The sequence below is a fragment of the Lutra lutra genome, chromosome 2, assembly GCF_902655055.1.
Source record: "Lutra lutra chromosome 2, mLutLut1.2, whole genome shotgun sequence".
Taxonomy (NCBI): Eukaryota; Metazoa; Chordata; class Mammalia; order Carnivora; family Mustelidae; genus Lutra; species Lutra lutra.
The window spans coordinates 100,010,734-100,037,558 of record NC_062279.1 but is presented as its reverse complement, the minus strand read 5'-3'; the positions used below and the strand labels follow the sequence as shown (position 1 = coordinate 100,037,558).

The window sequence follows — 26,825 nt, the reverse complement described above, 5'->3', positions numbered from 1 at the left end:
AAGTTTACTATGGAAGCTCCTTGTTTAAAGGAATGCTTGGGTAAATCGCTTCGTAAAATAGATACTTTTATATGCAATTGTCTCAGTTTATTTTTCCACTTCTATTAGATTTCCTAAAGTGAGGGCACAACATATAACTCATGGACTTAGAATGCATATGCTGGACATTTAATATTGATCATATTTAGACTGGTGAGAACAACTTATCCTTTCAATATTTTGAACTAGTCCTCAATTTATTTAAGTGTAGACTTTTTTGTTGTGGTAAAATATACATAACATAGAGTTTACCATTTTAACCACTTTTAAGTGTACAGTTCGGTGGCATCAAGTATTCATATGTCTGTGCAACCATCCTCACTCTCCATTTCCAGAACTTTTTCATCATCCCAAACAGAAGCTTTATCTGGTAAACAACAACTCCCCATTTCCTTGTCCTGGTAACCTCTACTTCCTGTCTCCATGAGTTTGCCCAGTACTGAAATCATGAAATATATGCCCATTTGTGTCTGGCTTATTTCACGTAACATATTTTCAAGGTTCATCCATGTTGTAGCATGGACCAGAATGTTATTCCTTTTTAAGGCTGAATAATATTCCAATGAATACATAGGCCATATTGTTGATACACTCATTGGCTGATGGACACATGGTTTATTTTTACCTTTTTACTCTTGGGTTGCTATGAGCATTGGAATACACGTATCTGTTTGGGTCCCTGCTTTAAATTCTTTTGGGTATATAGATAGCTAGCAGGAGAATTGCTGAATCATATGGTACTTCTGTCTTGAGGAACTGCCAAACTGTTTTCCACAGTGGCTGTACCATGTGGTCAAGTATGACTTTAAAAAGTTCTTCATTCAGAGTCGTGACCTCATTCAAATAAATTATTCGGATATAGGACATTCAGTCTTGATTAACTTAACTAGTTTTTGTTCCTAGCAATTTTATCTTAGTGCTACTACTAAGTGCTGCTACTACTACAGAAAAGAAAGAAAAAGAAAAGAGATAGTAGATCTGGAAGAGGCTTGTATTCATGGTCTGTACCGTATGGAATTATGGCACTTAATCCATTCTGACCTGAGTTCTTTTTTAAGATTTTATTTATTTATTTGATACAGAGGGAGAGAGGGGAGAAAGAGAGAGAGAGACAGAGAGAGAGAAGCAGACTCCCCACTGAGGAGGAAGCTCGATGTGGGGCTTGCTCCCAGGACTCTGGGATCATGACCCGAGCTGAAGGCCAGCCACTTACCTGACTGAGCCACACAGGCGCCCTTGACCTGAGTTCTTACCTGTGTTTGTCTATTTCTTCCAGGTGTACTTTAGTCGCCATGTGCTTTAACAGGAGATGCACTCAATAAATATTTGTGGTTGAATCAATTGATCCTGCATAATAAACCTAAATAGATATCTGATGAATCTGCGAGTATCTGTTTCCTGTTTCTGAACATTAAGTTCAATGTTCCACCCATTATAGATTCACTGGATAGGGGTGTCTCACAGAAGCAGAGTTTTTAGAAGCAAAGAAAAACCTGAATGGTGAAAGAGGCAATTACTGGATATGCATGCCTAGCATTAAATGGGGGCAGATTTCATAAGGAGTTGAATTATGCTGAACTGCAAAGTAATTTGATCTGGTGATGGATGGAAGGGTGAGGTTGGTTTCGTGTGATGGGAATGGCCTTTTGAGATCCTTTGGAGTTGGGAGTGACTTAGAAATGTAAGGGAACATGAAAACATGTTTGCCTTGTAAGAATGGAAACACAGACTGATGCCTGGTAGAAAAGGAAAACACTCAAGGGCTAGAGATATGGGGTGATGAGGTTAGAATCTTGACTGAAAACCACAGCCTGGAAATTGAGATGGCCTTCCCTCTGTTCTGAGAGAGGATTTCTTGGCACTATTTTTGGGCACTGGAAATGGAAGATATAATAGGTTTGCGTTTTTTTCTCTGCAGAATGAGATCAATCACATAAAAATATTTGTTAATGAAGAAAATATATCAAAATATTGACAATAGTTTTCCTTGGAAATGTTGTATGAGTGAGTCTTTAAAAATGTTTTCTAAATATTGTGTGATAAGAATGTTATTTTTGAAATCAGAAGTTGACGTTTTTCTCTGACAAGTTCAGTTTTATGAGGTCACAGAGTATTATTAAGACTTTTTTTGGGTCTAAGCCATAGAAATGAGCACTGACTAATTTAATCAGGAAGAAAATTTCCTGGGAAGAAAGAAATTAGCTATGGGAGCAGAAGAAGGGTGGAAGAAGCAGGAAGATCCCAAAGGTCTGAAGGGCTTCCTGGGTTCATGTCCATGCATTCCAGGTGGTTTAGTGTGTCAAAATGTAGCTTCCTCATACTTGCTCCCTCTGAAGGTGAAGGAAGGGCGTGGCACCTTGATTCACAGGCTTAAGCGACTCTTTCCAAAGCAGGAGGAAATTGAGGTGGTATTTGCAAAAGAAAGAAAAATCAAATTGATGCCTGTTCTGTCATGTTTTGTAAAAGAATCTAACTGTACAAGCAGTTATTAGTTGATTTTAAAAAGTGAAACAATTGTGTTGTACATATACTTGTTTAATAACATTTTTGAGACAAATGTACTTTCTTTTTCCATCTTCCTGGGGCTCTGAAAGCTAATCTTCTTTAATGGTATGTGTGGGTATAGGGTGAGAGGGGGCGTGGGGCTGGTACTGTTCCCGGGGGTGCAATTGTTCACAGAAAAATATAACATTTTAATTTAATGTAACATTTTCAACCAAAGCAAGCACAACAATTAATCCATTAAGTATAATGAGAATACATTTTAATTTTCTATTATGACTCATTAAAAAAAAATTTCAAGTTGACCTCATTTCACAATGGATTTGAGGTGGGATGACCCATTGTCTAATCAAGGTTCTTTGATTTGCAAATGTGAGGAGCCCATTTCCACCAAGCTAAAGCCAAAATGGGATGAGATGGAAGGATTCTATCTAAAAAAAATCTCAACAAACCTCAAACACAAGGTCCACTTGAAGAACTCCAGAAGCAGAAAAGCCTTTAGCAGAGCGGGAAGCCTTTCAGAGGACAAAATGCACAACCAATCACGTGGCCCACGCTGTCCGAGACTGCTGTTTCTCTCAGCGTTTATGCTTCCTTCCTCTTTCTGCAGACAGAGAGAGAGAAGAGAGAGAGAGTTTGGCTTCCTCCCTCCAACTCTCCTAAAAACATCACTGCCATTTCAGTCACATGAAGGGATCCTTTTGTTACTGAATCCCCTCGAAGGAGACAGACTGAGTCTCAGGCAGGCCAGGCGGAATCTACACGCTACCATCCACTGTGAAGTCCAAACATGGCTGGAGGTGGGGAAGTGCTTTGTGGTGGAGAAAGGCTGAGGTGTGCCCTGTGTTATTTAAGAGAGATGGGAACAGTTGGGGAAGAGAGGAGAGGGGAGGGAAAAATAGAAAATGAGTGTTATGAGGGAAATATGGAAAGGCTGGGGATGATTTAGGAAGAGAAAATCCAAGGGCAGGAGAGAAGCTCAGAGGAGAGTGTTAAAGTCAGGGTACTCTTGGCTGCCTGAAACTGAAAACCCCTCTCACAGGGCCGTAACCAAGCAAGTCTCTCCTATGACAGGAAGTCCTGAGGTAGGCTTAAGTCAGCCATGCCACAATGTCATGAAGGCCTAGGTTCTCTTCAGTTTTTCTCACTCTGCTATCCTTGTACAGTCTTTACTGTTAGATTATATGTGATCCAGGTGTTGTATCCAAACACAATTAAATCCAAGGCCAAAAAGACACCATCTCTTAGATGTGAGGGACCTCTCAGCAGATTCTCCTCCTGTCTCATTGGCCAGAATTGTGTCACAGCCCATTTCTGAACCAAACACTGGCAAGAGCCAAATTTGGCTTAGAAGGTCAAGATACCCTTGGAGTCTAGCGGGGTCCTGGTCTTTCTGGAGCATATGTTGAAAGAGGGGGGACACTGGAACACTACTCAGGTTCTGAGAGGAAGGAGGCAATGGGTGAGGGGAGGTTACCAGCAATGCTGGCTGCATAGAAGGAAAAGAAAGGACTAGAGGAGCAGAGAGACAGAGAGTAAAAAGAGAAAGAGGAGGGAGGCAAAAAGGTGGACAGAAGAGTAAAACAGACAAGCTCATTAAATCTGGTGTCTTAATCTGATAAAATGTTGTTGTCGTATCTTGCTGTTCAGCTATACAACTATTAGAAGAACATGCTTTACTTGTTCTCACTGCCATTTGAAAGGCTGATGAACATTTTGGTAATTAAACCTATTAACCATTTTCAACTTCAATTCAGAATTATAGAAGAGATGGCCATAGCAGTCTCTGGGGAGAAAATTATTCTCTTTCTTTTCTTAAGATCAAAATTTATTGAGATGTGAAAAAGTTGTGATGAAATAAATACAATGATTACTTAGTTGTTTAGTCTTTATTTAGTTATTTATTTAAAGATTTTATTTATTTGTCAGATAGAGAGAGCAAGCGAGCGCACAAGCAGGCAGAGTGGCAGGCAGAGGCAGAGAGAGAAGCAGGCTCCCCACTGAGCAAGGAGCCTGATGTGGATTCCATCCCTGCACCCTTCCAGGGATCAGCCCATTATGTGGGCTGAAGGCAGTGGCTTAAGTGACTGAGCCACCCAGGCTTATAAAGACTTATAAGTAAGTCTTTATTTATAATCTTATCTTTGCAATTATAAAAGCATAACATTAAGGAAAGTTAGAAACCAGAAACATGAAAGCAAAATCACACAACCACACAACACATGACAATCCCACAGCCATATCTGTTATTTGGTGAGAACTGACTCCCAACTTATTTCATCTAATTACATAAAATTTCATAAAGTCATTTATTTTTCAAAACAGTTATATCATGTAAATTGTACACATTTCAAAAACAAACAAAAGGGTTTATTTAAAAAAAAAAGCAAGTCTCTTTCCCAATATATCTTTTGGTTTTCCAGTCTGCTCCCCAATCCCATTCGTAACATCTATTAGCAGTTTCTGAGTTTCTTTTATTTTCTTCCATAGATAACCTACCCATTAACAAGGAAATATATATATATATATATATATATATATATATATACACACAAATCTTCCAGTCTCCTTTTCCAACATGATTTTTTTAAACAAAATGGTAACCTACTGCGCATGCTGTTTTGCACCTTTTTCATGTAACATTACTTTGAGATAATTCCATATACAGTGCCCTTGAAATCTAACATAATGTATTCACATTGCCACATACTCTTTATAATCATCATCCCTAATGGTTATAAAAGGTTTGAGTAAATGATTCATCCATTTGTTTAAAAAATATTTATCAAGGGGCGCCTGGGTGGCTCAGTGGGTTAAAGCCTCTGCCTCTGGCTCAGGTCATGATCCCAGGGTCCTGGGATGGAGCCCCGCATTGCGCATTGCGGGCTCTCTGCTCAGCGGGGAGCCTGCTTCCTCCTCTCTCTCTGCCTGCTTCTCTGCCTACTTGTGATCTCTGTCAAATAAATAAATAAAATCTTTAAAAAAAAATTTATCAAGCACCTGCCACATTAGCAAGGTGCTAGTGATTCTAAGATTAAAAGGAGATGGGGCACACCCTTGAAGGAGTCACAGCAGAGTGGAGGAGACAGGCAAGGAAACAAGTAATTACAGGTAGTTTCCCAGTGCAAAATGCAAGAATGTAGGAGGTATTGAGGGAACAAAAGAAGGAACCTTGAAAATGCTGGATGGGTGAAATAGGTGAAGGGGATCAGAGCACACTTACCGGTGATGAGCACTAAATCATGTGTAGAGTTGTTCAATCACTTATTATACACCTGAAGCTAATATAACACTATATGTTAACTATACTGGAGTTTAAAAAAAGTGTTGAGGACGAATAAGAGGAGTCAGCTCAGCTCATAGACAAAGGGCAAGGAGAGTGCTTCAGGCAGTGAAAGCAATGCCTGCCTCAGTGCACAGGCAGAGAAAAATGAGGCGGTATTGTGGTCCCCATCCAGGTGACTGCATGTATAGTCCCTGCTCCAGGATCTTTAAGCTGCGGCCAAATCTTCAATAAAAATAATGGTATGATGTACAAATTGCAGTATGTAACTTTTTCCACGTTTTGGAGTATTTCTTTGGCTAGATTCCCAGAAGTGGGACTGCTGAGTCAAAATGTAGGCACACCCTGACCTGGGACACAGAGCCAAAATGCTTTCCGAATGGATGGTATCCTTTCAATATGACACCTGCAATGAGTGAGGAAGCCAGTGCCCCTTATCTTCATACCTTTATCATTAATTTGTTTTAATATCTATTTCTTTGGTTACTGGTCAGGTCAGTCATATCCACATCACTTCCTTCTCTTGCTTCGACGTTGAGAAATACTTCTAGTTAGAGGTTTAACAAATACCATTTTCTTCTATTACTGTGTGTAATTCATAAATACCCCTAGAACTTATTTTTGACATAGGAAATGGGACTTAAACTAGACCCTCCCCACCTCCCGCATAACTGATGAGTTATCTGAACTTTTCCTTCTCTGCTGATTTTTATTTCAAAGATAAATCCTGCTTAGAGATCAACTCGGTCATTTGGATCTAACTGGATCTAATTTCCAGTCCTTTTCTGGATTGCGTCACCTTTGTTTAAGGCAGACCTTTCCTCTGACTTACCCAGGAATCTGTAGGGACTGTTCTATTTATATATAGCAAGATTTACAATATGGCAGAAATAGGTTAGGGTAAAACTTGTATGTCCTTTCCTGATAGTAGGGAATGGCAGACCTTTTAAGCCTACTAGACTGGTGGTTAGTGTGCTGTGTGCTTTGGGTGGGTGGAGGCCACTTGGGGGTGAGGGGAGTGGTTCTACCATCCGAAGGGCAGAAATCCTTGTTAGCCAGTATCATAGTTCTGTGGTACTGAATGGAGAGGATCTCCTGACGCTTCCACCTCCGTGGGTCCCCTGGGACCTCAATATAGCTTCCATCCCTCTCAAGGCAAGCATATCTCAATGGGTGGTGGTTTATTGCAAGAAAAAGTAACTTCTCACCCCTCCAAAACTGGATTTAGGCTGTCAACTAGCTAGCTTATTTTTGAGAAAAGTGAGAGGTGGGTAACCAGAGAAACCCTATGCAAAAGGTTCTCAAACGTAAGCGTACGAAGTATCATCTGGGGGAACTTAGGAAACACGCACATTTCTGTGTCGGGTTCCAGGTTATAGGGGTGGTGCTGGAAAATTTTCCGGATCTCAACTCTTTCTGAAGCCTGGAAACAAACAAACAAAAAACCACCCCATAGACATTTACACAGAGTTCTGAGCTGTTTATTCTTCTACCATGAGATACTGGTACCCGCTCGCCAGCACCTCTGAAAATGCTTCAAGGAGGAGGTCGGATATGCAACCAATGGGCACACGTTATCAGGTAGCGCTCTCAAAGAGTTTCCAGCCACTCGTTCTATCCTTCTCCAGAGGTCACACCTTAATGGTTTATGATGTATAATACTAATTCCGATTTCCCAAAAGACCGCCTGGAACTTCTTCCGAATTGCTTCTTAGAGTTAGGAACCAGTCAAGGTCTTCGGCACTATTTCGTCTCGAGGGGCATTTGCTGTTTGTTATTGCAACAGACCCTAGGGCGAGGATCGTATCCAGGCCGGGACTCCTTTGAGCCATCTCTCTTTCCTCGTCCGCATTTCTGGGATGCAGCTCATTTTTCCGGCAGGTGGGGAGGTTGGGCTGGAGCCACACTTGGATTCCCGAGACGTTCCTTTGCAACCCTCCCAATGGGCTCTCCCCATTTCCCGTCTCTCTATTCCTCTCTTTTCCCCAACACCCCACCTTCCCTCTTTGCTCCCAGCAAAGTCTTCGACCGCTCTCCGCTCCCGCTCAGTGGCCGCGCGTCTTCTCCTGTAACTATCCCATAGTGGAGGAGGGGGCGTGAGCGCGGTTACACCCGGAAGGGAGCTCGGCCGGGGGCGGGGGCTCGCGGGATCCGCACTCACCCAGCCCTCTCTCCCCCGAGCGGCCCTCTCTCCCCCGAGCGACCCTCTCCCCCGCGTCCCTCCCGATACTGTCTGCCGCAGCGGGTGGTGGAGAGGGACCCACTGCTCATCAATCCCGGTCACTCCGGCGGCGGCTCCCAATCCGCGTGCTCCCCGGGTGCTCTTCCTCTTCCCTTCCGCCTGTCATCCTCCCCACCTACCCTGCTGCAGCGCTGGGGGGTCGGCGGCGCTCCGGGCTGGTCGGAGAAGGGGCGGGGAGAAAGGGAGCGGGAGGAGAGGAGAGCAGTGACAGGAGGAGGCGGCGCGGCTACGTGGTACCGCGGCCGCCCCAGAGCGCACGAGGTCGTGCGCGCGCGCGCGTCTCCCCAAGGCTCGGGCGGCGGGCGGAGCTGCGGGCGGAGCGAGCGGCGGGCGGAGCGAGGGGTGGGAGGGCGCGCGAGCCGGCGGGCGGGCGAGGGAGTAGCGTCTTCAGCAGCATCTGCCGCGGCCGCGTTTGCCCCAAGCTCAGAGGCCGACGGACGGACATATCGCCGGGCGGACGGACGCGGGCTCTCGCCTTGGGCTCGAGGCCAGCTTCGGCGAGGCTCGGGGCTTGCAGCGCGCGGCTTCTCCGCCAGCTCACGGCCACCCCGGCTCCGGCGGCCTCGACGCGCAGGGGGCTGAAGGTGCGGGAGCCGCTCTCCACCGGTCGGTCCCCGCGCGTCTCTCAGCCCCGGCCGCCGCGGCGCGGCCCGGAGCTGCGTCCCCGATCCCCTGCTTCCCTCCGGGCTACTCTGAGCAACGGTGCTCCCGGGCTCCAAACTCGGGCTGCCGGGGCAAGTGTCTTCATGAACCCAGAGGATGTCCGGGAAGCACTACAAGGGTCCTGAAGTCAGTTGTTGCATCAAATACTTCATATTTGGCTTCAATGTCATATTTTGGGTAAGTTGGAGCGCTTCTGGGGTTTCAACTATTGTGGCCGATCGATCCGCGACGATTTCCCCCCACGTTGCTTGCTGCTTTTACTTTTCGCAGCCCCTCGGGCGCTTGCCCGAGCTCGGAGAGGCATTTGCCTTCTGCCTTTCCAGCTTGCGCGTTGGAGAGAGAAGAAACATTTAATCCTTTCTAGGAGTGGGAAGAGGTAAAAGAAAAACCGAGCCGGAAAGGGGGCACCCAGGCCTCGGGGTGGCTTTTTAAGGGGCGAATTGCAGGGATTCAGATGAAAGAAAGGGCTTGGCAGTTTGAGAAATGAGCAACCACACGAATTAGATTTGCTCCCGGTGGGATATGGATGTTGGGCAGAGCGTGGTGTCATAATAGGGAAGGCTAATCGGGCAGAGCCGACCCCGAGGTCCACCTTCTAACAAGCATCTGATTGGACGAGGGCTTGGCTCCGTGTTGCCGCGGCTGGTCTGTGCCACGCTCAGCGTGTATCTTCTAGCACCATCTCGGGCTTTGTGTAGGATGCAGATGCGGTGGTATATGGTTCTGTAATGTACACGTAAATAACGCTTCCTGTGAGCTCTTCCCCTTCAGCTGGAAGGCGCTCCTTTTGCATAATGGACTGGTCAGTGGGCGTGTGGGGTGGAGGGTTTTATTCCCATGTATATATTATTGTCCGGATAATAACAAGTCACCATCAACATGTTTCAGTGTGTTCGTGCCTCACATCCTCCTCTTCTAAGGAGTGACACAGAGCCGGCCGTTTTGGGGGAAACCTTGGAGCAATGCAAAGAGATTGTGTGAGACATGTTTTATTGGGGGTATGAGAGAGTGAATGCTTGAACGCAAGATTCAAGCCACGCTCTGGCTTTGCTGGCACCACTGTGTGCTGGGCACCTATTGTAATTAGGCTGGGATGCCTACTCTTTTGTTTTGTTTGGATTCTTTTCCTTGATCTCACAAACCTGTTCAGTAACCAGACAAAGAGTTCACTAGGGCAAGGGGGGAGACAGTGGTTCAAAGACTGTGTTATTCCTACCCACCCCTTCTCATCCCATCTCCTTCCTTAGTGGGCATTCCCCCCAGCCCCCTACAAAGTAAAGATGGTGGCTGTCTGGGGGTGTTCTCCAAGTTGCTATTCAGTGTAGGTTCACGTATGAGATAAACAATCATCCAGCCGTCGATCAGTAATGCACAGCAGCGGGAATACAGGGTATGTTTATTTTGATTCTTCTTAATTTTAGTCATTTCCTGCAAATATATTCATGTATGAGAATAGTTATCAACACAGCTCTTCGTGTATTTTTTTTTCCTATGCACATTTACCAAGCTATTTAAATTTTTTTTTTCTATTTTCTGTTCAAGTATCTTGCGTTGGTTTGCATGTTTTGCAAAAGGAAATGGAGAGGTTTGGAGACCACTTTCTGTGTCAGAATGTCATCTGTCCTCAAGACTCATAAAGAGAATGGGCGGGCAGAGAACACTAATAAATATTATATGTAGTAATTTACAGGCAGGGTTTTTGTTTGTTCATTTGCCTGTTTTTTTTTTTTTTTTTTTTTTGGGGGGGGGGGGTCAGAGATTGTACCTGATTCCTGTGAGCCGTCACCCCCTTCCTGCAATCAAACACTGCTACAGTGATAGGAAGAAGAAATTATTTTCTTTCTTTGCTTCTCTTTTTTTCCCCTTTGCTGGAAATGTTGAAAAGTGGTTGGTAGTCACATTTCTGAGGGAGGTATTTTGATTTTATTGGAACTTGAAACTTTGTGACTTTAAGAGTCGGGGACTGCTGAACTGGGACTGGACCTTGTTGAGGTGGTGAGTCTAGGCCTCTTGATTCTACTTGAACACTTGGAAAAGTTGCACATTTCAGCTACCAGGCAACAAAAAGCACCCAGGGGCTTTCTATGCAGTTTCATAGCAGGAGGTGGAAAAGAAATAAAGGGATTTGGGCCTGTTTCCCTGACAGTTTGGTATAATTTTGTATGGTGTACAGAGGAAAATTTAGTATTTTCTGTGGATTAGGTTGTGGCAAAACCATTAGAATTGCAGAGAGCATTAAAGAATTGTGGAATGCTTGCAGAGAGAGTTCTGGAATAGAGCTGCATCTTGTCTGATTTTGAAGATCTTCATTTCTTGGGGGGAGTTTTATGGGAAGCCTGGAAGGAGACCTAAGCTGTAGAACTACAAAAGCTGCCCCAGGCAGAATTGTTAAGTAGAAGCCTTCGTTCCAAGGCTCTCCTCTTACTCTGCTTTCTACACTCCTTCTCCTTCCTTTCTGTGCTTAATGCTTTCCTCCCTGATGCCTGCCGCTGCCCCCACCCCCGCTGGTGCCTTTCCTGTTCTGCTGTATGCTTCAAAATTATCCCATATTTAAATCTCCCAGTTTATCAGTACCATGGTTTTTAGTCAGAATCAGCAGGACAGTAACCCTGACATTCGATGAAAATAATTCAGACTAAGGTGTTAATGACTGAAGAGCTGGGGTCAGTAACTTGGCAAATGCTTCTGTACAGTTGCATGGCTTTGCCCAATACAGAATCACATCCTGCCAGTTCCTGCCAGAATAGCAGATTCAATGCTACTCTTAACATGAGTATGAAGAAGAGATTGATAACAGCATGGTTTCCTAATCTTTCATTGTCACACGGTGAGACGCTAGAAGAAATTTGAAGTACATTGAGGACCCTTGGAGGTACATTTCTGGTAAAATAAAATTGAACATACGGTAGCACCAGCACTACGAGTTTGGTTCTCTTGCTGTTGAGTAATTTGACTCCTTGCTAGTCAGTTAACCGCCCTGGGCCTCAGTTTCTCAGCGTTTAAAATGAAGGAGTTGGATGAGTTATAAGTTTCTTTCTAGTGCTGGCAGAGGAAGTGTCTGTCGAGTTCCAATAGGCTAGGGAAGAATAATAACAAGAGATAGGCACTATATAAAATAAAAATAGCATATATTGGGACACTTGTTAAATTAGACTTTTTCTGTTACTGAGACTTGTCTGAAGATCAATTTTCTTCATATTTTTTCCCCTCAAAGATCCTTTCATAGAACACGCACACACACACACACACACACACACACACATACACACACATCTTTCCCTAATTTCTTCTTGGCTTGTTCACTTGCTGGTATACTATGCATTCTTCCCTGTCCCCACTGTGAATCTCAAATGTGGTCTTGTGAGTCATTAAATATATTTTTATTATTAGAGTACAGTTTTGTGTGTAAAATACGAATCCTTTTATATAATAGTTGTAATGATATTCTGAGTAACAAAGTCAACATCTTGTACAGATTCCTTTCTCATTAGTTATCACAGGGTGGTGGGGAAAATCTCATTTTCCCTATTTAATATTGGAAGAACTCAAGCCAGAAGGGAATTGATTTTATTGAGGGTGTTACCATATTTGGACATTTCCTGGAAAACCCTTAGGCTGCTTTGAGGTGGGCAAGGGGGGAGAAGGGGAGTTTTGTTTTCAAGTCGCTTTTGGATCCTGAACCCCCACATCCCATCACCCACCATTAGTAGATGTTTTGCTCTGGGCTGGGCTCTTTGGGATTTTGGTTCTAATTCTTAAGTGTTTGGAGGCCAGTAAGTTGATCTCATTCTGGTGTTGATCTGTTACTGTATAACAATCAACCCCAACATTTAGTGGTTTAAAACAAAACCAGATTTGACCAGGCTTATCTGGGCAATTGCACTTAGGGTGTCTTGGGCAGTTGTAGCGAGATGTGGCTAGAGCTGGAGCTGTCAGGGGTAGGATGCCCAAGATGGTGTCCTCACATGACTGGGAGTTGCTGCTTTCTTAGACCTCAGCCAGGCTTGTTGGTGGAGCCACCTCCAAGTGCCTTCTTCCTGTCTCTGAGACTGGTAGAAGCTTCCAGCCAGTTAAGGCTACACCCCAGGGCTGGCCCCGTGTCATTTTCATCTGTTTTACTTATTAAAGCACACGTAGATCCTGCTCAGTTTTGAGCAGTGGTGAAGAAAGAAGTTCCACCTTTTGATGGACATATGTCAAGGTCGTGTGAATGGCGGCCATCTTTGAAACATACGTTCTGCTGCACTGAGCCATGATTTCTTGTTTATAAAGGAAGGATAACATCTAAAGGAATTGTAGTTTCAAGCATTCAGTGAGATAACATACTACCCAGTACAGTGTCTCAGTAATTAACCAATGGTGAATATCATTGTTGATACTGCCTCTAGGCTTTATACTTTCATCCTGTACTACAGAACTTCTAGAATACTTTAGCATCATTACTCCCAGGTAGTGATACTATCCTTAAGATCTGCCAAGGAGACGAGGCAAGTGAATGCAGTAAATTTAATTTTTACTTATTAGAAAAAAGCCCCATGGATCACTGGAAACCTTGAATGACTTGGGAAAACCAAGAATGATTTGGGAAAACCCAACTTGTTTTCTCTTCTCCTCCCAGAACAACAATTAGAACAGCCTTGGATACTTGAGGCCAAATTTCTCTTTGATGTGCTTTCAAATATTACATTGTATCTTTAAGTGGAGCTTTATCCTGGCTTCATAGCAGAATTTGTATCTAATTTGTTTCCTCAGGGCTCAAATTCAGAGGGGAGAGAGATTTAGGGAACCTTGGGGGAGCATCAAGTAGGAAGCCTTATCTTATGATTCACTATAAATTGTAAGATGTTCTGGAATGACGATACATCAGCAGTTTATAAGTCATAATTTTTGTTTTAATTTGCTAGACATCTGTTAGCTTCGATGGCAACCATATGGGAGTCTAAATTGCCTTTTGAATTACAGGGAGATGGTAGGAAGAAAACTAAATATGGTTATGAAAGTGTCATACGGGAAAAGTGTAAGAAAGGTGTAGAGACCTCAGTGGGGAAAATAATTGAATATTGGACTTGCTTAGTCTGGCTGCTCACACTTGGGTCAGTGAGAACAGACACTGAAGTATTTATGTTTGATGATATGCTAGAAGACAGAAACGAAGCCAAGGGGGGGAAAGTTGGAAAACCAAATGATGTTCCACCCACCATCAAATTGCCAAGGTGAGCTCATTTAGATGGATCACTCTGTCTCAGTATGTCCACAATAATAGTTAGTCCCTGGCAAAAGGTGAAAGCAACCTGTATTTTAACAAAGCTTTCTAATTATGATTTTTTTCTTCTAAGCATCTCACAGCATCTTAAAGCATATTATGACATCTTCGTGATAGATGAAAAAATTGGAGCACAGAGATGTGGGGTGACTTTTGAGCTGTTGGAGAACATGTCAGGGTTCACTTTTGGAATATTTAATCTCCTCTAGTAACGATAGCCCTAGCTTCTCCTTTGAAACTTATTTTAGAAGATGCTTTTAATTTTAAAATAAAACATCAAGTAAGTCACTTACATCTGTTCATAATTGAAAAGTGATAAAGTTTTTGCATATGCCTCAATTAACACCACCCACTAGCACAAAGAGTTAGGATGAAAATGTTAAAGAATATGATTGTATAATAAACTATGTGTAGTCTATTGAAAATTCATAAATGAAAATTGGATTATTAAAGACAGTTAAAGACAATGGAGTATTGAAGACACATGCTTCTTTCCATATGTAACACTGATGACTGTCTTCCATTTCTAACTTCTGAATCATTATACTTCACTTGACTATAAGAACCTTAACTGCAGGGACTGTCTCTCCATCATTTTCATAAGCCCAGGGTCTAGCACACTGTCTGAAACACAGTAGGTGTTTAATAGATAATGGTGGAATGAAGGAATTACAAAATCATTGGAAAGTACCTAGGCGTCATCTCCTCTAACTTCCTATTCAGTGAAACATTTTCTCTGTGACGTCCTGCCAACACGTTTAAGCAGGGATCTGTTTTTTGGACCATGTTTCATTTGTCCTTCAAGTAGATGTAATCTGTTTCCCTATAACTTCCATCCTCCTAATGTTGGTGATTTTTAATTTTTATTTTGAAACAATCTCAAGCACAGAAAATTTGCAAGTGGTATAATTTGTTTTTATCCTGAATCACTTGAGAAAAAGTTGCCAGGATAATGGCTGTCATGCCATACTTGAGCATATATTTCCTGGAAACTAGGATATTGTCCTAGATGGCCACGGGTACAGCCTTCAAAGCCAGAAAATTACCACTGATCTTTTACCATCGTCTAACCCTTAGACCTCTTTCAAGTTTCCCAGTTGTTCCAATCATGTCTTGTAAAGCAAAGAACCCAGTATAGAACACACATGATGTTTAGTTACCTCCTTCAGTCCTTCCCGGTCAAGATCTTGATACATTTGAAGATTATAAACCAGTCATTTTGTAAAATGTTCCTCGATTTGGGTTTGTCTTCTGTTTTCTCCTCCTTAGATTCAGGCTGTGCATCTCTGGCAGAGAAAACCACAGAAATGGAGCTACGTCTGTCTCATTGCATCCCATCAGATGGCACTGATTTGTTTGTCCTATGACTGACAACGGTCACTTGTTTAAAGTCTTGTTTGCCAAGCTGCTCCACCATAAAGTTAGTCTTTTTCCTTTTGTAATTTGTACATATTGTGTGACAGGTTACTTTGAAACAATGTAAATAGCCCAGATCTCATCAGTCCTCGACAAATTTTCAATCTGTTTATCAGTAAGAGCTTAACTGTTTCCTTGTTTTTTTCTCAGTGTGTTTTAGTTAAGCTGTTGCTCTCCCTACTTGGATGTTGCAGTTGGTCCCAGGTTTGGCAGTCAGTGATGATCTTTCTGTGCTGCCTCCCATGCCCATTTACTCCCATCATTTTTTGAGTACTTCTTTGCTTTCTGGAGGAACAAGATGTTCCAACCTCATCTTGTAAGTTACTGGTATGATCTATTGTATCAGCCATTTCTCCAAGGAGCTCTGGTTCCTTTGAATGGCAGATGGTATTTAGAAGCCAAGATGTGGTTGCTAAGTGTGCTTGTAGCTGTGAGGGTATCACCAGCCCTGGGAATTCTCAGTGGACAGAACTGTGGGATATATGTCTGTGTATGTATGTATATATATATATATATATATATATATATATATATATATATGCATGTACATACGTTACATATGCATTTCTATATTTATTTATATTTTGAAACCATGAGTTCAGTGATAACTCACATTCCTCTTCGATACCACAGGGTTTATTCTAAGTTTTTCCTTTTTTATATTTATATATACCTTCTTCAACAATGAATTCCTGGCTCCCATCTTTCTTCACAATTTACTTATTTGACAGATTCTCCTAATATGTAGCCAGTCTTCCATAGCTCCCCTGTCCCTCATATGGTTTCCCTCCTTATATGCTGATGTTGCAACACAAATCCCATACCCTGCCCCCCAATATGAACACTCCTCACTCTGATCAGGCTCTGATACCCTGCTCTGGGCTTCCACATCCTTTGCCATACCCATCCTTGCACAAAGACCAATCTTGCTTGGTCTCCAGTAATGGCTTTAGGATAGAATTTTTCAGGGAGGAGAAGGAGAAGGCCCTAGGTGACGAAACAAGACTTACCTGCCTTCTTGGTAGCCCTTCATTATTTAAAAAAGGGTATTTTGGGGGCGCCTGGGTGGCTCAGTGAGTTAAATGGCTGCCTTCAGCTCAGGTCATGATCCCAGGATCCTAGGATCGAGCCCCTCATTGGGCTCCGGGCTCACTGAGGAGACTGCTTCTCCTTCTCCCCCCCACTCAAGTGCTTTTGCTCACTATCTCTGTCTCTCTCTCAAATTAAAAAAAATTTTTTTTAATTAACAAAAATAAAAAAGGATATTATGTCATTCCTAAAACTTCTGTTTTTCATCTTTAAAAGTTCTTAGTTTCTTCATGTATTCTTCCTGTATGATTTCCAGATTGTTCTTTGCCCTGGTCGTGATACTCTGCCTGTGGTCCCATTTAGACACACTTCCATTACCGTAGCAACCAGAACGGAACACATTCTTCACACACCCTTCCACCCATCCAGAGAGCAGTGGGCTGTCACCCTTGAACTTCCTCTTAAGTCTCTAGACCATGCTGAACCTAGAGGTAGAAGCCTCTGCTACTGCCTGGATTTGTGTTTGAGTAGGTTACTCTTGCAGATGATACTTCAGCTGCTTATCTAAAATATGGGGAAATAATTCCAATATCTCACAGAGTTGTTATCCAGTATTAATTGAGAGCATGCACGTGCTTCGTGAAAGGTAAATCTCTCAGTGCAAATAGGAGTTATTAACCTAAGCTAAAACTGTACAGGCTTTTCCTGGCATCCAGAGAACACAGCTGGCTCACATTTCTAGTGAAATGAAACCTTCGCTTCTTTTTAGGTGAACTTGTTTTTTTTTTTTTTTTTTTAAGAGTTTATTTATTTATTTGACAGAGAGAGATCACAAGCAGGCAGAGAGGCAGGCAGAGAGAGAGGAGGAAGCAGGCTCCCTGCTGAGCAGAGAGCCCGATGCGGGGCTCGATCCCAGGACCCTGAGATCATGACCCGAGCCGAAGGCAGCGGCTTAACCCACTGAACCACCCAGGCGCCCTGAACTTCTGTTAAGCATGTCTCCCTAGGCTAAGTGCTCATCAGAAGCCCTAACCCTCCAGTTAATTATTTGAATTTAGATATAGCACTATTTATTTATCCCATTTACATATCTTAGTCTGGCCCAGTGGTTTTTAAACTATTGCTACCTGCCAGCCCCAGGCTTCCTTGAGGTGTGACTGGGGCCTGATGAGAAGGATCTGTGACTTCTCTTCCCTCCTGAGGATTCAGCCATTAGGGTTAATATTTTGGGATATCAGGAAGGATTTGGCTTGAAAAAAGGGATCTGCTGTTCAAATAGACTATTGAAAACCACTGTTCTAGCCTTCAGGTGTTTGTGTGTGTGTGTGTGTGTGTGTGTGTTTAAAAGATTTTATTTCTTTAATAGAGAGAGAGCATGCAAGTGGGATAAAGGGCAGAGGGAGAAGCAGACTTCCCACTGAGCAGGGAGCCTGACCAAGGGCTGGATCAACAGACTGAGCCACCCAGACGCCCTGGCCTTCAGGTGTTTTTTGAAGCTTGATGGTCAAGGCATTTTTTTTTTTTTAAGATTTTATTTATTTATTTGACAGAGATCACAAGTAGAGAGGCAGGCAGAGAAAGAGAGGGGGAAGCAGGCTCCCCGCTGAGCAGAGAGAACCCGATGCGGGGGCTCCATCCCAGGACCCTGAGACCATGACCTGAGCTGAAGGCAGAGGCTTTAACCCACTGAGCCACCCAGGAGCCCCTCAAGGCCTGTTTTTACAAAATTATTCCTTGCATAGGTCCATCTCCTATGTGGGAATCTCTTCATGCCCAGAAGTCCCTCTCACTACCTAGAGAGTGACTTCTGTAAGATTTGTTGGTATTTCATCTCTTTATAGATGTTGTAGCATAATTTGTAAATTTTTAGGAAAGTTTAGTCTACCCTCCAGGGGACCTGATTCAGTAGGTCCTGGGTGGGGCCCTGGTATTGTATGTATGTATGTGTGTGTGTTTTGTTGTTTGGGTTTTGTATTTTAAATCCCTGCAGGTGATTCTGATGCCCCGCTGACTTTTGAGATGCTCTGGTTTGTTGTTCTTGTCAGGAAGTGGCATCTCTTCTCATTGCTGTCTGGAGGGGACCCTCAGGGGAGCTGAGGGTGGGTAGTGTTGTGCTGTGACCGAAGAGTGAATGATTTCACCAGCACATGAAGCTAGTGTTCTTTGCCGATGAGAAAAATATAATGTGGCCTATTTTATCCTTCATGGAATTTTTTATTAATCCAAAAATGCCAGTTTATTTTTAAATCTGAAAGTCCTGAAAACAAAATGAGAAAATCTCTGCTAAATAGAACCTCTTGTGCTGCAATTAGTATGCTAAAAATTAGCATCGTATAGGGAGAGAAGCTAGTTATTTACTCGACAGGAACAATGAAGAAATAGACATTCTGTTCTTTTGCCCTTGCTGTCCCGCACCCTTCAGGCAGGGGATTCCGTCTAACCGCAGGCGCCAGACAGTGATCTGTCCTTACCTTCAGAAATCAGCCTCCCTGCCCGAGGTGCTCTTCCTTCCAGCCTCCCTTTCCTGCGGCTTTCTCCTGTGTCCCCAGCCCTGAGTACCCTCATTTGGGGGTGGGGGACAGGGGAGTTGCTTTCTGTATCCCTGGGGCAGTTTCGTTGACTTCTCTGCCATCACGCCATGGCAGGGACATTTCTTCTCTCAGATCCGAATGCGCAGCACTATCTGAGATTGCTGACAGTAAGCAACACGGAATACCCAAACCTGATGTTTGTCAGCCTACTCTAGAAAGAAAAGGTTGAATGTAGAATATTCAGTGTGCATAATGAATTGTTCCATTATTTTCTTGACTTCTTCTGTTTCCATACCCCACCTTTAAAAAAAAAAAAATGACATTATTGGATGGAATGCCTGGGTGGCTCAGTTGGTTAGGCAACTGCCTTCGGCTCAGGTCATGATCCTGGAGTCCTGGGATTGAGTCCTGCATTGGGCTCCCTGCTCAGTGGAGTCTGCTTCTTCCGCTGACCTCTCCCCTCTCACGCTCTCTCTTTCTCTCATTCTCTCTCTTTCTTTCTCTCAGATAAATAAATAAAATCTTTAAAAATAACATTATTTGATGATGGCTGGGCTCCTCAAGTGGAAGTTTGAAAGAAATAGAATTTGGAAATAAAGTCTAAATTATTTCTCTGAAATGTTTTCCTGGGACATAGTTATCATGCCACTCCGGAAGGAAGGAAGGAAGGAAAGAAAGAAAGAAATAAAGAAAAAGAGAGAGAGAGAGAGAGGAAGAAAGAAAAAGAAAGAAAGAGGCAGGAAGGGGAAGGAGAGGAAAGGAAAGGAAAAGAACAGAACCCAGGGTGGCATGTGAACTCTAATTAGCAAGGTATAATTTTTAAAAAATATTTATTTATTTATTTTAGAGAGGGGGAGAGAGAGCGCAAGCATGAGTGGGAGGGGTGGGGCGGGGAGAGAGAGAATCTCAAGCAGACTCCATGCTGAGTAGGGCTCGATCCCAGGACTCTGAGATCAGGACCTCGGCCAAAACTAAGGGTCGGGCTTGTAACCAACTGCACCACCCAGGAGCCCTCCAAGGGATACTTTTTAAGTAATGTGATCAGCAACCTCAAGAACAAGGTGGTGTTTGGAAGTGGATGGCAAAACACTTCGGCTCCCCTCCCTGAAAAGACAAAGTGATGTTCTTTACCTCTTCAGCTACTATTTACTATTTAGAGAATGATTATAAGAGATAGGGCTCTCTTTACTTGTTGAAATTTTTTTTCTACGTTATGCTTTGCACTAAGTCTTGAATTTCTAAAAATCTGGAGGGAACAGCTGGTGCTCTAATAAATATTCAGGACAGCTATTTTAACGCTTTGTACTTCATTAAGTAGTCCTAATAAAAGGGGAATACTTGACTTAAGCATTTCTCAAAGTATAATGTTTTGCTTCCAACAGAAATTTCCCCCAGCTGTTAATATTTCTCCCCAAACAGCCCTAAAACATAATTCTGCCAAGTAAGTAGTTCTAATCACTGTGGAAGCATCTAATGTCCCAAGTTTGTTCTCCTGCTTTGAGGTGTAGTCAGTCCTGTGAAAAATGGCCCAGCCCTCTAACTGATGAAGACTCCACCAGTTAATTTAGAAATTTATAAAACGTCTTTAAATGTGTCCGTATCAGAGAGTGATGATGAAGAGGCATCCGGACGTGGGCGGTCCAGCGCTCTGGTGGGAAGCGGGCAGAAGAGTCTGGTGTTAAGGAGCTTCGACTTTAAGTGTGTCTGATTTCTAGCCAGCTGTCCTCCCAGGCTCTCCTCTCAGGCTTGTGACCTCAGGTTATTTTAGAGACCTTGCAGGTCAAGGTCCTTCTCATCTGCGAAATGGCATTCTTTTCTTTCTTTCTTTTTTTATAAGATTGTTTTATTTGTCAGAGAGAGAGAGAAAGCGAGGGAGCACAAGCAGGGAGAAGCCGGCAGCCCGATGAGCAGGGAGCCCAAAGCAGGGGCTCGATCCCAGGATCCCAGGGATCATGACCTGAGCCTAAGGCAGGCACTTAGCCTACAGAGCCAACCAGGCAGCTAATGTTATTAATAGGAGTATAACATCTGTCTTGGAGTCATGAGGATTAGAAGAGTGAATGACTGCTTGGAATACTCATAGGTATTAGCAATTATTCCTCTATTTTCCTCAATACCCATATATATATATATACATATATATATATGTATATATATATTTTTTGGTTGTTTTTTCTTAACTTATTTCAGAACCATTAAAGTAATCTTACACGGTAATATATATTTTTTGTTCTCTGTAATGTTCTGCCTACATAAGTGCATTCTCAAAATAACTAAAGGGAAAAAAAGATCTAACAATATTCGCAGTGTTCTTTTCATTGTAATGAATGGCATGTAATTCTTATCAGGGATAGAAGACCATGATTTTGCATCTATTGTTCGTTGTTAATTTTCCCCCTTTTCTTCACCCATTTAGATTCCCTTTTCATTTTCTTTGCAAAACCATATGGTCTTGTCTTCATGTTTTGTGCCGGGAAGGTGAGTTTCTGAGGTTGAGCTCTGGTGTTAGGCCTACCACCTGGTGGAAATCAAAACATTTTATTAACGTCTGTTGAACCTGGATATTGTGGAAATACCTAGATGGCTGTAACTACATATTTTTCACATTTTTGGTATCAGAAGTCTGGTATATTTTGGGCATTATTTTACTCTGTATTTCAGACAAATTCTGTAGATCATGAAGGTGTCCTTAGAATTAATGCAGAAGTAGAATTTTGGCCTGACCTACCTGATCATTGACTTAATAAATGGGCCACCCATCCTGGTGAACGGGTGACCCTGTGGCTTCTCTGGGGCAGTGATGGGAGGCACCCGGAAAAGTGTTCTTTTGCCTCTTATGGTATCACCAGATAAGAAGACCCAGACTGTCTTAATTTCTAAGCATAATCTTCTCTTTAATTGGGCTCAACTCTGGAAGAAAAGTCCAGGGCATGCTAATTTAGTAGGTACAAGGAGGCTTTTCACTCACTCTTATGTGGAAGGTGTACAGAAATCCCCCAGCCCTTGAAGGGGGAGGAGGAAGGATGAAAGGGAGGGTGAGTAGAATTTTTACTGTAGCATTCGCTGGTAAAAAAGGAGGATCTGTGCAGCATGACAGGATCGCACAGGAGCATGTTTAAGGTGATTTTCGCCTACCTACAACAAGCTCAACACTACTGATTCAGATTCTCGCACTGGCCTCGAGGTCCGTGGATGGTTAGTGACTTCCCGTTGGCAGTCACTGAAGTTATCCCCTTTGTCATTCTGACCTATGCTAGCCAGTTCCCGGGAAGCCTGGAGGATGGCCACCTGGTAATCCAAACGGTGAACCCCAAAGTTCAGCCATTTGCAAGCTGCCCGCACGGTTTTGGACAAAGTCTAGTGTCACCTTAGAGCTTCTCAAATTTTTGGTTTTTTTTTTCTTAAGATTTTTATTTATTTGGGAGAGAGAGCATGAGAGCGAGCGAGCGTGAGAGGGGGATGGACAGAGGGAGGAGTAGACCTCCTGCTGAGCAGGAGGCCCAATGAGGGACTCAGTCCCGGGACTCCAGGATCATGACTTGAGCTGAAGGCAGTCACTCAACCAACTGAGCCACCCAGGTGCCCGAGTTTCTCAAATTTTAAGGTGTATTCAAGTCACATGGGAAATCTTGTTTCAAATGCAGATACTGGAGGCACCTGGGTGGTTCAGTCTGTTAAGCCTCTGGCTCTTGGTTTGGCTCTGATCTCAGGGTCCTGAGATAGAGCCCCTGCACTCTGCATCTGGCTCTGTGCTCAGCCCTGAGTGTGCTTGTCTGCCTCCCTCCTCCGCCCCCTCTGCCTCTCCCATGCCACTTGCAGCAGGCAGGCCTAGACCTGCTTTCTCTCCCTCATGAATGAATGAATGAATAAATGCAGGGATGCATACGTGCATGCATGCAGATTCTGATTCAGTAGGCGTGAGAGAGGCCAAAGATCCGGCACTCGAACAAGCTCACAGGTGAGGCGGCTGTGGCTGGTCCACTGATCTCATTTTAAGCTGCAAGGATCTAGCCCATTGCAAACTGATTCTTTTCTTTTAAATTGGTTCCATTTTTAAACCTTAAATACATTTATTTAAAAAATGCTTGAAAAATATCACTATTCAAATGCATACAATGACAATAATATGGCTTATTAACTTCTGGGTAGCGATTGGTGCCTGCTGGCAGGCCTGAGTCAGAAGCTTATTTTCCTTTGTTACCGTGGAGGTTAACAAGTGTGCAAAGTGTTCGACATCCTGGCATCAAATGGAGACTTTCTCCTTGACTAGACCAGAGGATTAAAAGAGAGTTGAAAAAGAAATGACTTTCGTATTCAAGATGATTTAATGCGGTATTCTAAAATTGTCTCCTGTGGCACCCCGGGTCACCAGGGAATCTCACTTTGGGGAGCATTGCTTTTAAGTAATTCGAAGGAAGACATGCATTTATAAGCTAAAACCGATTAGTGAGATAGATGAATCTCTAGAAAACAGCTGGGAGATGTGTGGAAAGTTTCGCCTACTCCAGGTTCTGTTTCCTGTCAGGGAATAAAGAGATGAACCCAGAACCCCCCCTCCCCCCATCTCTGGAAAATTGCTACCTCTGGGCCCAGTGAGTAGTTACATCTAAGGTAGAAAAAGGTAAATGCTTTGGGAAATTGGATCTCAGGCTAATAGGAAGTTAACCTTAAAAACCGAGGAGCTCTATCTCAGTGGGGACCTTCAGCAGCTCTGTCTTCTCTTCCTTCAAGTTACTATGGATTATGTTCAGTTTGGAATGAGTCCATTTACTTGATGCATTTTTAAGAAAAGGGCACTTTCTTTATACTTTTCCACTGTAAAACAATACAGAAACCCTAATATACATTTTTTGAAGGAAAAGAAATTCACCACAGTCCCAGTAATACTTTCTTTTGGTGCCATTATATTAAAAAGGGAGACTCTTCCTCAAATACTTTGAGAGCAGTGAACAAACACCCCAAAACAAACAAAGCATTTTAGAGTTTCAGCTGTAGTCGCCTACAAGGATTTGAATTTAGCAAACCTCAGTTACTTTGTAAAGGAAAAAAAAATGTGCTTTTCCATCAATAACTTTTAAGGATTTCTTCTGACTCTACCTGCATTTCCCCCCTCAGGATAACATTTAGAATAAGTGTTTCAACATACAGTACAAATATCTTGTGAATAAACATCAATTCCACAGAACTGAAAAGAAAAAAAAAATCAATAGATCTGCTTGAGGCATTAGAAAAACTCTGTACTTTTAAAGGAAAGAGTTATAACGTTAAATAATTGAAAAAACAAGAACCTCAGATCCGTGCTCTTAGCTTTAACTGTTTTTGCAATGACCTTTATGTAGACAGAAATATATAGGTGCAAACTTTCTGGGCAGTAGTGTCATGGCTGGCGCCCTGCTTATCCAAAGATGTACAGCTGCGGCCGGACAGCAGTCATGGGAGAAACGCTACCTGGTATTTTTTTTTAAAGTCTAGTAACTGGGGGCACCTGGGTGGCTCAGTCGTTAAGCCTCTGACTTTGGCTCAGGTCATGCATGATCCCAGGGTGCTGGGATCGAGCCCCACATCGGGCTCCCTGCTTAGTGGGAAGCCTGCTTCTCCCTCTCCCATTCCCTCTGTTTGTGTTCCCTCTCTTGCTGTGTCTCTCTCTGTCAAATACATAAATAAAATCTTAAAAAAAAAAAAAGAAAAAAAATCTAGTAACTGGAATCCTAGGGATAATTGTGTTTATTTGGTACCAGTTCTTTTAGCTTTCTCTATTGGTTTTGGAAAGAATAAATTGAATGAAGAGATGGCTAGATGATATAATTATGTGTGGCATTTTCATTTTTTTCCCTGAGTCTGCAAAATTTAATAATTCCTAATGTTCTTCCTGTATGCTTGGAGAGTTTTAAAGCTGCTCTCCGGTGAGAGTTTGAAACAATTGCGTGAAAGTTTGAAAATCGTGTTTTATTCCTCTTTTTTTTTAAGATACAGATCCGTGTTTCAAAAAGGAAAGGATGGTGTCCCCGAAAAGAGGATAGGAGCATTTTGTTTTTGTGAAATACATGTATTCCATTTAACTGTTGATATATTTGGATTTTAAAAATATCAGTGTATAGCAATATACATCAGTATGTATCCTTGTGAATATAAATATTATCAATATATACCTTTCATGAATAATGAATATTGATCTGTGTTCTTGAATTTTCTTTTTGTAAGTAAGTATATGCTTTCTTTGGAAAAGGAAGAGTGATCTACAGGACCAAATGACCTCCAATTTTATTTATGATAAAAGACTAACAGTATAGTATAAATATGCAAACTAAATGAAAAAAATTTTAAGTGAAAAATAAAAACCAGAGATCAGTTTTTGTCTTCTCTATGGTGTAAACAGAAAAAAAAGGTTATGATTATATTTTTGGTTCTTAGATGAAGACTAGAAAATGAACTCTCTGAGCAATGAAATGACTCCATCTTCAGTGAAGGCACCAGCAGATCATTAATTATTGCTCAGAATCTTTCAAAATGCAGTTTTTTTAATAGTGAGCTTTTAGTTGAATATCCTCTTCCTTGCCCCCCTTCTCTCTGTGACTTTAATTTCAGAATTGAGGAGACAGGGTTTTTTGCTTTCAGTGAAGGTGAATGAATCTCTTTCTCACTCTTTAAAAAGGTTAACCTGCTGATGACAGAACAGAAGGTTGGGTTATTTTCAGCGGGAATGGCTGCGGAAATATTAAGTCGGTGTTCTTTGGTAGGTCTTTTCGTGCCGGGGTATCAGAACTATCCTTTTATTGGTTTTTTGCATCCTAATTAACACATCTATGTTGAAAGGGACCTTAAAAATCATTAGGCCTCTAGTTTTTATCTCCCTTCCTCACCTTTTCCCCCCTCCTAATAGTAGAATCATCATCATCTTCTTCTTCCTTCTCCTTTTTCTTCTTTCTTCTTCTTTTTCTTCTTTCTTCTTCTTCTTCTTGTTCTTCTTGTTCTTCTTCTTCTGCCAAGATTTTCAGCAGAGCCCCCAGGTTATAAAACAGGGAACAGCTGTAGTCCCCAGAGCTTGGCCGGCCTCCGCCAAGTTGCAGGAGGGGAGAGTGTGCAGAGGGGACAAGGAGAGTCCTTGAGGATTTTGCGTCTTGCTGAGGATGGTGGGGAAGGCATCTGTTAGAATTTGTGAATTCACCTAGAATGAAGTCCGTGTTGGCTTGTGCTGTCTGTAGGCTATGCACACACACAGTTGCCCGTTTCCAAGTGCTAGTGCTTTGACTCCTTTTGGTTCCTCTAAACCATTTTGGTGGAGTCATTCTGATTAACATCAACCTTGTTTATGTTAAGTAAGTATTCAGGTTATTTATTATGTATTACTCTTATGCTTTGGAATGAACAGACTCAAAAAGTTGGCTTCATATGGATTCCATATGTGGCTTTTAAGTTAGCAGAAACAAAGCCTTTCAATTAATTTGCACATAAAGTGGCATATTGAATAGATCAAGCTTGAGGGTATAGGTATTATTTGAAATTCTTTGTCATCTCTAATATTGTTCATTTTTCATTTAAATCAGCTCTTAGGTGGTTGAAGATTCTGTGGTGATAACCTTTATCTATGAATTCATAAAGGTCCTGTTTGGGTTTTCTTCGTACTGAACGCAGAGACCCATGCAATTTATTTTGTTTTGTACTCGTAGCTCCAGATGGTCCCACATGATCTTTAAAAAATGGGACATTAATTCTTTGTTTCTATAATTTAACTTTGTCCTCCCCACCCCCATGCGAGTCAGAGAATACTGCTCTGTCTAGGGTAGTGGTGAGTGAGACTGAGTGGGTTCAAATTCTGGCCTTGACACTGAAGCTGGGTCATCCTGAACATGGACTCCT

At 42.6% G+C, this 26,825-nt stretch overlaps 1 protein-coding gene across 2 annotated transcripts in view; it reads left to right on the top strand.

Annotated features, from left to right (window-relative positions):
• The first annotated feature begins 8,423 nt into the window (after positions 1-8,423).
• The window catches only part of TSPAN5 (tetraspanin 5), a 171,495-nt gene continuing 153,093 nt past the window's right edge, over positions 8,424-26,825 (top strand). For both annotated transcript variants that reach the window (XM_047718037.1, XM_047718036.1), the window contains exon 1: positions 8,424-8,906. In XM_047718037.1, the coding sequence (XP_047573993.1) occupies positions 8,826-8,906 (81 nt within the window). In that variant the 5' untranslated portion in view covers positions 8,424-8,825. The remainder of the gene's footprint in view (positions 8,907-26,825) is intronic.